We start from the raw sequence: 11,176 nt of genomic DNA, 5'->3' as shown, positions 1-11,176 counted from the left end.
CAGATTTTACCTTTTAATTTAAACTTTGTTTAAAGAGCATAATAAATTTCACGTCTAGAAGAATTTAAGGTGAAAGTACTCGGAGAAAATTCTCTGGACCTGGTACACTGTTAATAGAAGGCAATGGCAACCCACTCCAGTGTTCTTGCCTGGAGAATCCCAGGGATGGCGGAGCCTGGTGGGCGGCCGTCTTCGGGGCTGCACAGAGTCGGACACGACTGAAGCGACTTAGTAGTAGTAGTAAGAACGTACTCTGATTCCTTTTTTTTTCTTTTAACATGAGATTGAATTTCACATTACACTCAATTTACTGCAATGAATATGTTTAGAAGCACTGGTAAAACAGTTTTATCTGTAAATACCTGTATTTATTACATGATGCATCATTAAAGGAAATCAGCTGTGAATATTCATTGGAAGGACTGATGCTGAAGCTGAGGCTCGAATACTTTGGCCACCTTATGGGAAGAGTCAACTCACCGGAAAAGACCCTGATGCTGGGAAATACTGAGGGCAGGAGGAGAAGGAGGCCATTGAAGATGAGATGGTTAGACAGCCTCACGGACTCTTTGGACATGAGTTAAAGCGAGTTCTGGGAGATGGTGGGGGACAGGGAAGCCGGGTGTGTGTTAGTCCACGGATATCGCCAAGAGTCAGACATGACTGAGTAACTGAACATCAACAATGCCCTAAAAGCCAAGGACTTCCCTATTCTCCCAGTAGGATGAAGAAAAGCTAAGGAACACAGACAAGACTTTGCTACCTGATGCCATCATAACTGCAGTGTGTTTCGAAAAGAAATATAACGTAAATACTCTTTTTCCCATAACATGTATACAATCTTGTGCAATGACTTAAATATGATGAAAACCACTTTCCTCGTGTGGAAACGGAGCTAAGACGACTTGCCTCCTCTAAGTTTCGCAAAGTGTTTTAAAGACACATATCCACAGTATCATAGCGTTTCTGGTCTTCTCTGCCTGTTTTGAGAATTTTCATAGTCTCCATGATGCAGAACAAGAAGCTTGCCAAATTCGTCTAAGCTCGGATGTGAAAACAGTGTCTCTGGGTTTAGGGTCTGCGTGTAGACGTTTCTAACAACACCAAGAAAGTGAAGAGAGTGAGGTCAAAAGGGCTGCTTCTAATCATTGTTTGTGGAAGGTATCATCGAGATTCTTGTAACTCCGCAGAAGGCCCTCTCGATCTGTCTTCGTCCTTGAACAAGGACACAATCATACGGGAAAAAAAAGGTAAAATGATGACTTGAGGAAAGATCTGAAACCTGAGGGTTTAAACAGGAAGTGACAGAGGGGCATCGTGTCTGATCCCCAGCGGAATGCCCGAGGCAGCTGAGAGCTCTGTGGTAACAGCGTGTTGCGGGTTGGCACGAAGCAGCCCCTCTCTGCTCACCACGCTGCGGATACGATGTCATCCGCCCTGTCGCAGCCACAGAAGGGGAAGCTGCCGCAGCAGGGCTGCAGCCACGGTTTCCAAAGGGCGTTGAACATGGAGAGCTGCTGGGGGACCGGCGTGAGGGTCCCACGGTGCCGTCTTACGGCCGCTTCGACCTTCTTGACCACGGCGTCAAACAGGGCTTCGTTGTCGGGGTTGAGAGGTCTCGACTCGGAAGGGTCTCTCGAGATGTCGAAGAGCAGAGGAGGGTCGTGGTAGGTGACGTCGCCCGAACACGGACACACTCCACTCCCGTAGCAGGCGCCCGCTCCCTCCGGGGAGAACTTGGGCGTCACGAAATGCACCTTCCACACGGTTGCACCTGCAAGACACAGCCCCACTGGGATGCTGTCTTTGTTATTATTTTAGGATTTTTTTTTTCATTAAAAATCAATAGCTAGTGGCAAGCTGCTATATAGCACAGGGAGCTCAGCTCGGGGCTCTGTCATGACCTAGGGAAGGAGGAAGGCTTAAGAGGGAGGGGAGATATGTAAACGTATGGTTGATTCACTTGTTGTACAGCAGAAACTAACGTAAAATTGCAAAGCAATCACACTCCAACAAAATTATATATATTTATAGCCAATGCTTTTGCTAGCAACTGAAAATCTTTTGCACAGCATCACACAGCAGGGTTGTATTTCTTTGACTGTAAGAACGATGCACAATTTCACGGGCAACTTGAAGACTTTTTATCTCACCCTGAGAGCCTTGGGAGACAATAGTTACGACCTGAATGGCTGCTTTCATCGCAGAAACGATCATTCAAACTAACTCAGTTCGGCTTGGCATGGGCCAATGCAAACTTTTCTAAGGCTTAATAGCACTTGCAGATCTTAAGCTCGCAAAAGTCATTTGGTAAGATCAATCCTTCCTTGTTCTTTCTTCTTTCCTTCTCCCTTTCTTTCTCTCTTACTTCCTTCCTTTTTTCTTCCCTCTCTCCTTCCCTCCTCTTTCTCTGTCTTCCCTTCCTCTTTTTCTTCTTTTCTATCATCTATCTATCCAACTGTCTATTCTATCATACATCTATAGATCTATATAATATATATAATAGTATTTTATATATTTATTTTATATAATATTATATTATATATTTTATTATATATATTTATTTATTATATATAATATATATTTATTATATATATCTATATAATATATATAATATTATATATATAAATATATTTGTGACTCCTGCTTTCTTTTGTTCCCAATTTGCATGGAAAATCTTTTTCCAGCCCTTCACTTTCAGTCTGTATGTGTCCCCTGTTTTGAGGTGGGTCTCTTGTAGACAACATATGTAGGGGTCTTGTTTTTGTATCCATTCAGCCAGTCTTTGTCTTTTGGTTGGGGCATTCAACCCATTTACGTTTAAGGTAATTACTAATAAGTATGATCCCGTCGCCATTTACTTTATTGTTTTGGGTTCGAGTTTATACACTATTTTTGTGTTTCCTGTCTAGAGAATATCCTTTAGTATTTGTTGGAGAGCTGGTTTGGTGGTGCAGAATTCTCCCAGCTTTTGCTTGTCTGAAAAGCTTTTGATTTCTCCTTCATACTTGAATGAGATCCTTGCTTTTTTTTTTTTTTCAGTAGAAACACTAGAAGGGTTATACTTTATTAGTAGAATTAAGTGAAATCTGAAACAGCGTTTCTCAATAAGGCATGGTTCTACCTTTGCATAACATCTTCAGTAATGTATGAAAACATTTTTGGTTATCACATTTGGGGAAAAAGAGGTACTACTTGTATGTAGCAAGTAGAACTCAGGGATGGTGGTCAACATTCTATACCTTCCAGAACAGTATGCTAAGTCACTTCAGTCGTTTCCGACTCTGTGCGACCCCATAGACAGCAGCCCACCAGGCTCCCCCATCCCTGGGATTCTCCAGGCAAGAACACTGGAGTGGGCTGCCATTTCCTTCCCTACAGCAAAGAATTATTCAGCTAAAAGGTCAATAGTGCTGATGTTAGAAACTCTGTACTAAAGTAAAAGAAGTACTGTCCTTAGATAGAGGCGGCAGTCCTGAGCCTGGCCATGCACCTCAGGGGTTTTTAATGTTTCTCATTTCAAAGGCAGGTTTCCTGCATTGCCTGGGAACAGCTGAGACTACTAGCAATAGACTAGTGGAGATCCATTGAGCTTTGCCCAGAAATTGTGTGGGCTCAGTCCCCATTTGTCTCGAGAGTTCTCAGAACCTTCCCATGCAAGGGATCCGTTAAATGTCACAAGGAGCTCTGATACACATGCATATGGAACTGTTTAAGGACTGCACGATTCTAGAAGGAAGGCTTTCACACTTACTGCTTCTGATAACTCACACAGTGTTTCCTTCACAAGACTGTGAAACTATGTTACTACAGTTAAACTTGTAAAACTTCGTAACCACAGTGTTGACTTGTTGGGATGCTCACTCATGTTGAACACACACACACCAAAAGAAAGCAGGAGTCACAATACTCGTATCAGATAAATTAGATAAATTAGACTTTAAAACAAAGGCTGTGAAAAGAGACAAAGAAGGTCACTACATAATGATCAAAGGATCAATCCAAGAAGAAGATATAACAATTATAAATATATATCCACCCAACATGGGAGCACCGCAGTATGTAAGACAAATCCTAACAAGTATGAAAGGAGAAATTAACAATAACACAATAATAGTGGGAGACTTTAATACCCCACTCACACTTATAGATAGATCAACTAAACAGAAAATTAACAAGGAAAAAAAAAAAAAAACATGTATCTATAAAGCTCACTAAAGCAAAGCACAGTAAAATGAGGTATGGCAATAAAAGGCGTTAAATTTATCAAATAAAAAAAATAAATAAATAAAGTGCTGAAAAATTAAAGCTGTCAAAAAAAAAAAAAAAAACAAAGTAGGGGCAGTATTCTTTAACAATGACAATATCATAAAAAACAAAGAAAGGCTGTAAAAGTGTTCCAGATTAAAAGAGACTTTATCAACATGACAATGAAATGCAATATCTGATCCTGGACTAGATCTTGTACTAGAAGGAAAAAGTGCTAAAAAGGACACTGAGGGTCAGTTAACAGTATTAGAATACAGACAGTAGATTTAATAAAAAGTATTTTATCCATGTTAAATCACTGAAGTTGACAACTGTACTATTATAGTTATTAACCGAATATCCCTATTCTTAGGAAATTCAGAAATATGTACTGAAGTATGTGGGATACTTCATGGGAATAAAAACCATGATATCTGCAGCAGGCCTTCCAAGAGTTTAGAAAAAAACTTTTTGGGTGGGGAGCAGACAAATAATAAAGAAATGGGGTGAAATGATAAGAACAAGTGAAAAATCTGGGCAGAGGTTATATGGATATTATTTGTATTATTTTTGGAACTTTTCTTTAAGCTTGACATTAAAAATTAAAAATGTGCAAAAAAAATTAACTAGAGTTTGTAGATATCATTATCAGTCTGGAGAATTCAGTAAGAAATATGCAGATGTCATGACACTGATAAGGAATAGAATGTATTTGTATCTACAACTGAAGTAAAAAAAAAAAAAAAAAGAAAATACTTGTTGCGTAAAGAAAAATCTTGTATAAGCTATAAATTTTTTTATTTAATTTTTTTTAAAAAAGAGACTGCTTACTAAAAAAAAATATATATATATATATATTTGTCTGTCATCTATCCCCTCTCCTTCCTTCCCTCTTTCCTCACTTTCTCCCTTGTCTTCTTTCTCTCTCTCTCTGTCTTGCATGTCATTGCTTAGCAATTCCATTTCCAGAGGCCGGTTTCAAACAGAAAACATAACCACACCCTAATCTCTGATCAACCAGACTTCTACGGAAGTCCTCTGCTAGGCTCTTCTGGGACAGCTGTGTTTTTTGAATTAAATTAGACTAAATACCCTGGCTGAATCCTTCCCCCCTTTTGCTCTTCTCTCTACTTCCTGGGTGAAGCGTAAATGTGATGGCTGGAGGAACAGCAGCCGTTTTGCAGCCATGGGGTCAGAAACATGAGCATGGAAGCTGACGTGACAAAAGTGGTTTAATGGGAACACAAACCACCACCACAGGTCCCTGATAATGGCCGTGAACACTGTGTCAGTCCTCTGCTCTCAATTTCTAGAATCCTTATTAAGAAACAAATGAATCAAATTCTATTTGTTTAACCCTCACTAGTAAAATTTGGGAGGCTTTATTTCTCAGGGTCAGAGGGTGTTTTTTTTGTTGTTCCTTACCACTGAATTCCCTGCACAATGAAATGGCTATCCACTCCAGCACTCTTGCCTGGAAAATCCCATGGACGGAGGAGCCTGATGGGCTACAGTCCAGGGGGTTGCAAAGAGTCGGACACGACTGAGCGACTTCACTTTCAGTTTCACCACTGAACTAACTCTAACTGATCCATAGTCTAAAAGGAAGAGACTTTTCCTTGTTTTTATTTTACACGGAAAACTCATCCACATGGACTCAAAGAACAGATCACAGCACGAAGGATGGATCATACGTGCGAACATCAGTATCTTTTCAGCGAATCGCCAAATCTAGTCAAAAATCTGGAATGTCTCCGCAAGGGCTCTTTTTTTACAGGTGTGAGGAAATCGATGCTGTTTGTCCATTTCTATCTGTTTTGCGTGAACTTACCAGACTAAACATGGAACTCAGGCAATGACTCAGAAGGTGGGAGTTCGTGACTGATGTCTGGGTTCGACCGAAGACGGTAGCTTTTGTTGCTAATTATCTCACTGTCCTCTGTTATGGGAATTCATTTTCTCTCTGTCTCTGCCTGGCTTTCTTCCTCCTTTTGTCATAATTATGCACAAGGGCTTAGAGACACACATGCACAGACATACCTCTAAAATCCTACTGTGATTTCTACCATAGATCTACCTGTAGATCACTTTCTACAGGATGTAGAACGATCGTGACAAGGGATATTCACTGCACAGAGTGCGCCCTCCCCCAGGAGACGAAAGAGACAAGGAGGTGTCCTTGCCGTGTCCCCACATGTTGGTCACCCTCATACTCACAGTCCTTCTGATACCACCTGGCCGTGTGCAGGGAGACCCCGCAGTAGTGGAAGAGGAACTCGTGTTCCGAGCGGGAGACCCTGCCTTCCAAGAGTGGCATGAGGTTCCGGCCGTCAATCACTCTGGGGAGAGAAGCGGAGACGCAGAGAGCGGTGAGAGAGGCATGGTCGAGTCTCGCCATTTTACGACACAAGAGGAGGAGGAGGAAGAGAGAAGCGAGCTGGAAGAACAAGAAAAAGAAGCAGAAGGCAGAGGAGGAGGGGTGGGAAGGGGAGGCAGGAGGGGGCAGGAGCAGACAAGGACTAGGAAAATCCCGTTGAAAACTCAACACGCATTTTCACTTATTTCTCAGTTAATAAAGATGAAGAAGAACTGTAACGCGTTACACAGTTTCTAAGACAGTGGGAGAGGTGAGCAGCTGGAAATATGACTCTGGTCCCTTGTCAGACACCATGAACGAGTCCCATGGATTAGACAATTGAGCGCTTTACACTCATAGTCAGAGCTGTGGTTTTTCCAGGAGTCATGCATGGATGTGAGAGTTGGACCATAAACAAGACTGAGTGCCCAAGAATTGATGCTTTTGAATGGTGAAGCTGGGGAAGACTCTTGAGAGTCCCTTGGACTGCAAGGAGATCCAACCAGTCCATCCTAAAGGAGATCAGTCCTGAATATTCATTGGAAGGACTGATGCAGAAACTGAAGCTCCAAGACTTTGGCCACCTGATGCAAAGAGCCAACTCATTGGAAAAGACCCTGATGCTGGGAAAGATTGAAGGCGGGAGGAGAAGGGGATGACAGAGGATGAGAAGGTTGGATGGCATCACTCACTCAGTAGACATGAGTTTGAGCAAACTCCAGGAGATGGTGAAGGACAGGGAAGCCTGGCGAGCTACAGTCCATGGGGTCACAAAGAGTCAGACACGACTGAGCGACTGAACAACAACACTCATTTGATTCAACAGAAACCCTGCCTCACATAAACAGACATGTTATTCAGTTGCTCAGTCGTGTCTCACTCTTTGCGACCCCGTGGACTGCATCCTTCCAGGCCCTTTTGTTCTCCAATATCTCCTAGAGTTTGCTCAGATTCACGTCCATTGAGTCGATATTTCTACTTCATTTGTTCATTTCAAATCCCATAGAGAAATGCAGCAAACTTCATCACATATAGATTGACACATACCTACTTTTATTTGGGAATTCATGTAGCAAATATTTACTTAATTGTCTATAGACTGCAGGCTTCCCTGGTGGCTCAGATGGTAAAGAATCTGCCTGCAGTGCAGGAGACCTGGGTTCAATCCCTGGGTCGGGAAGATCCCCCAGAGGAGGGCATGACAACCCACTCCAGGATTCTTGCCTAGAGCATCCCATGGACAGAGGAGCCTGGCGGGGCTACAGTCCACGGGGTCCCAAAGAGTCGGACATGACTGAAGTGACCAAGTATCTAGATGCTGCAAGGGATATAAAAATGAAGGAGGCTCAGCTCCCACCCCGAGGGCCACAAGCCAGAGATGGGCCTAAATAAGTACATAATATGAGAGGGAAAGTAAGAACGTGTTCTGAGAGGAAAATGGACAAGCAACGCTACCATGAACTGTGAGGAGAAAGAAGTCATCTGGCCATCATAGCAGCATACTGAGGCTTCAGTAACACACTTCACACACATACACAATTTTCTAATACATTTGCATAGGTGCCGAATATGTGCTTCCCTGGTGACTCAGATGGTAAACAGTCTGCCGGCAAGGCGGGAGACCCAGGTTCAATCCCTGGGTCAGGAAGATCCCCCTAGAGAAGGAAATTGCAACCCACTCCAGTATTCTTGTCTGGAGAACCCGCATGGACAGAGGAGCCCGGCGGGCAAATATATCTCCCTCCACGAGGGGCAAGCATGCTCTTGTACCTGCCCAGTGGCGGAATGCCTCCTCCAATATAAGACAGTGTGGGGAAAATGTCCATGAGGCTTGTAGGTTCGTCGATGACCTTCCCCGCCTCCAGGACTGTTGGCCACCGGAAAATTCCGGGCACCCGGATGCCTCCTTCCCATCCAGCCATGCCTCTGCCTCCTGAAACCAAAGATGAAAAAACGAAGGGGCATTCAACCCCACAGATTCATTCTCTGTGTATCTGAAAATCGCCACTGGCCATGCCAGTGACAAGTTGGAATCAAGATCGTAGGCAGAAAATATCAATAACCTCAGATATGCAGATGACACCACCCTTACGGCAGAAAGCGAAGAGGAACTAAAGAGCATCTTGATGAAAGTGAAAGAGGAGAGTGAAAAAGGCTGGCTTAAAACTTGACATTCAGAAAACGCTTGGGCTCTGTTCCCAAACCCAGTTCAGTTCTGAATCTCAGCATCTATTCAACATGCAGTCTCCAGGCTCTGAAATCTCTTCGCTTCTAAAAGATTTAATCTACGGAGCATTCCTCTCTTTTGCAACCCCATGGACGGTAGCCTGCCAGGTTCCTCTGTCCGTGGAATTCTCGAGGCAAGAATACTGGAGTGGGTTGCCATACCCTTCCGAAGTCACTTAACAACAACAAACCAGTAAGACATATTCGCAGAGAGATATGGAGGCCAAGTTCTTGCTTTCAAGACTTGAAAACTCCAGCTGCGGACTTCTAGCGTCTAGGCAACAAACCCAGTAATGATCATTAAAAAAGAAGCGCCGTCCTGAGAGGTATATTATGAAGTCAGTACTGCTGACGTCATAGAGGGCTAAAAGCAAGACTGTCTTTGAGACAGTCACTGAGGTCGTGGGCCCTTACTCTCAGGAAGCTTTCATGACTCAAGAAATTTTTTTGTTGTAGACTCTTGGGAGTCTCCCCAAACATGCAGTCTTTTCCCATCTAGCTTCCTAAGCTAGTATAATGCACACAAAACTCCGCCAACAATCTTTGCAAAGGAGTTAACACAAAGCAAAGCCAGGTGAGGGCTTCCCAGGTAGCTCAGTGGGTCAATAATCCACCTGCCAATGGAGGAGACCGAGGTTCGATCCCTGGGCTGGGAAGATCCCCTGGAGAAGGGAATGGCAACCCACTGCAGTGTTCTTGCCTGGACAATATCATGGACAGAGGAGCCTTGGCGGGCTACCGTCCATGGGGTCAACAAAGAGAGGAAGGCTCCAGAGATTAAATCTCTTAGAAGCGATGAGATTTCGGAGCGTGGGGGACTGGACATTGCAGAGATGCTGAGACCCAATGGTCAGAGATGATGGAAGCGACTGAACTCGCAGGCACAAAGCCAGGCGGGTCCCGCCCCAGCGCTGCGCGGAGACCACGCCCACCGCGCGCTGCGCGGAGACCACGCCCACCGCGCGCTGCGCGGAGACCACGCCCACCGCGCGCTGCGCGGAGACCACGCCCACCGCGCGCTGCGCGGAGACCACGCCCACCGCGCGCTGCGCGGAGACCACGCCCACCGCGCGCTGCGCGGAGACCACGCCCACCGCGCGCTGCGCGGAGACCACGCCCACCGCGCGCTGCGCGGAGACCACGCCCACCCGCACGCATCACCTCTGTAGCGCCCGTTCCAGCCGCCCAGCTGCCCGCTGCGGTCCTGCGCCTCCAGGCGGCCCCCGTTGTCCGAGGTGAAGTAGACCAGCGTGTGGTTGGCCAGGCGCTCCCGGTCCAGGGCCTCCAGGACCTTTCCTGGTGGAGGGGGGAGACGGAAGCTGTCACGTTTCACTGCACCGACGGTCTTCCGGTGCGTGTCTAGTATTGCGCGTGTAACGCTATGTGGTTCGGTGTAACCGTGCAACACGGTTCCATGTAGCGCTATAACTGTTATCCTACTTTATGTTGTATAATATGCACTAAATCACCATTGTAGACACTCGTATATATAGGATAATACACTATGTGTAATATGGTAGGTCTGCAAGAGATACTATTTGTAATATACCATATATAAGTAATATACCATTATACATTATATACCATATATATGTAATATACCACATATATGATATATATATATTTGTAATATACCGTATATATGATACAGCATAAGATGATATTTTTATATATGTATAATTATTTATTATATATTTATGAAACCATATGACACATGTCAGAGAAGGCAATGGCACCCCACTCCAGTACTCTTGCCTGGAAAATCCCATGGACGGAGGAGCCTGGTGGGCTGCAGTCCACGGGGTCGTGAAGAGTCGGACACGACTGAGCGACTTCCCTTTCACTTTTCACTTTCCACTTTCATGCCTTGGAGAAGGAAATGGCAGCCCACTCCAGTGTTCTTGCCTGGAGAATCCCAAGGACGGGGGAGCCTGGTGGGCTGCCGTCTATGGGGTCGCACAGAGTCGGACACGACTGAAGTGACTTAGCAGCAGCAGCAGCAGCATGACACATGTAATGGATTTATGCTAAGCATATATTTAATACAAATATATATAAGAAGATGATATGTAATGTATTATTATATAATAAGTACGGTGGTGGTGGTTTAGTCACTAAGTCATGTCTGACTCTCTGAGACCCCATGGAGTGCAGCCCACCAGGCTCCTCTCCCCATGGGATTTTCCAGGCAAGAATACTGGAGTGGATTGCCATTTTCTTCTCCAGGAGATCTTCCCAACTCATTCTCCTGCATTGCAGGCAGATTCTTTACCAACTGAGCTCTGAGGGAAGCCCTATAATAGTATAAAAGGTCTATGTGTTATAGCATGTTAAATCACCAATGAT

The 11,176-nt window shown here is 44.5% G+C and overlaps 1 protein-coding gene across 2 annotated transcripts in view; it reads right to left on the bottom strand.

Annotated features, from left to right (window-relative positions):
- Nucleotides 1-301: 301 nt before the first annotated feature.
- The window catches only part of ARSH (arylsulfatase family member H), a 53,591-nt gene continuing 42,716 nt past the window's right edge, over nucleotides 302-11,176 (bottom strand). For both annotated transcript variants that reach the window (XM_059884025.1, XM_059884024.1), the window contains 4 exons: nucleotides 9,992-10,126; nucleotides 8,375-8,537; nucleotides 6,466-6,587; nucleotides 302-1,774 (listed from right to left, as the gene is read on the bottom strand). In XM_059884025.1, the coding sequence (XP_059740008.1) occupies nucleotides 1,407-1,774; nucleotides 6,466-6,587; nucleotides 8,375-8,537; nucleotides 9,992-10,126 (788 nt within the window). In that variant the 3' untranslated portion in view covers nucleotides 302-1,406. The remainder of the gene's footprint in view (nucleotides 1,775-6,465; nucleotides 6,588-8,374; nucleotides 8,538-9,991; nucleotides 10,127-11,176) is intronic.

Source organism: Bos taurus, chromosome Y (genome assembly GCF_002263795.3).
Source record: "Bos taurus isolate L1 Dominette 01449 registration number 42190680 breed Hereford chromosome Y, ARS-UCD2.0, whole genome shotgun sequence".
Taxonomy (NCBI): domain Eukaryota; kingdom Metazoa; phylum Chordata; class Mammalia; order Artiodactyla; family Bovidae; genus Bos; species Bos taurus.
The sequence above is the reverse complement of the archived record's forward strand: the minus strand, read 5'-3'. Positions and strand labels throughout refer to the sequence as shown.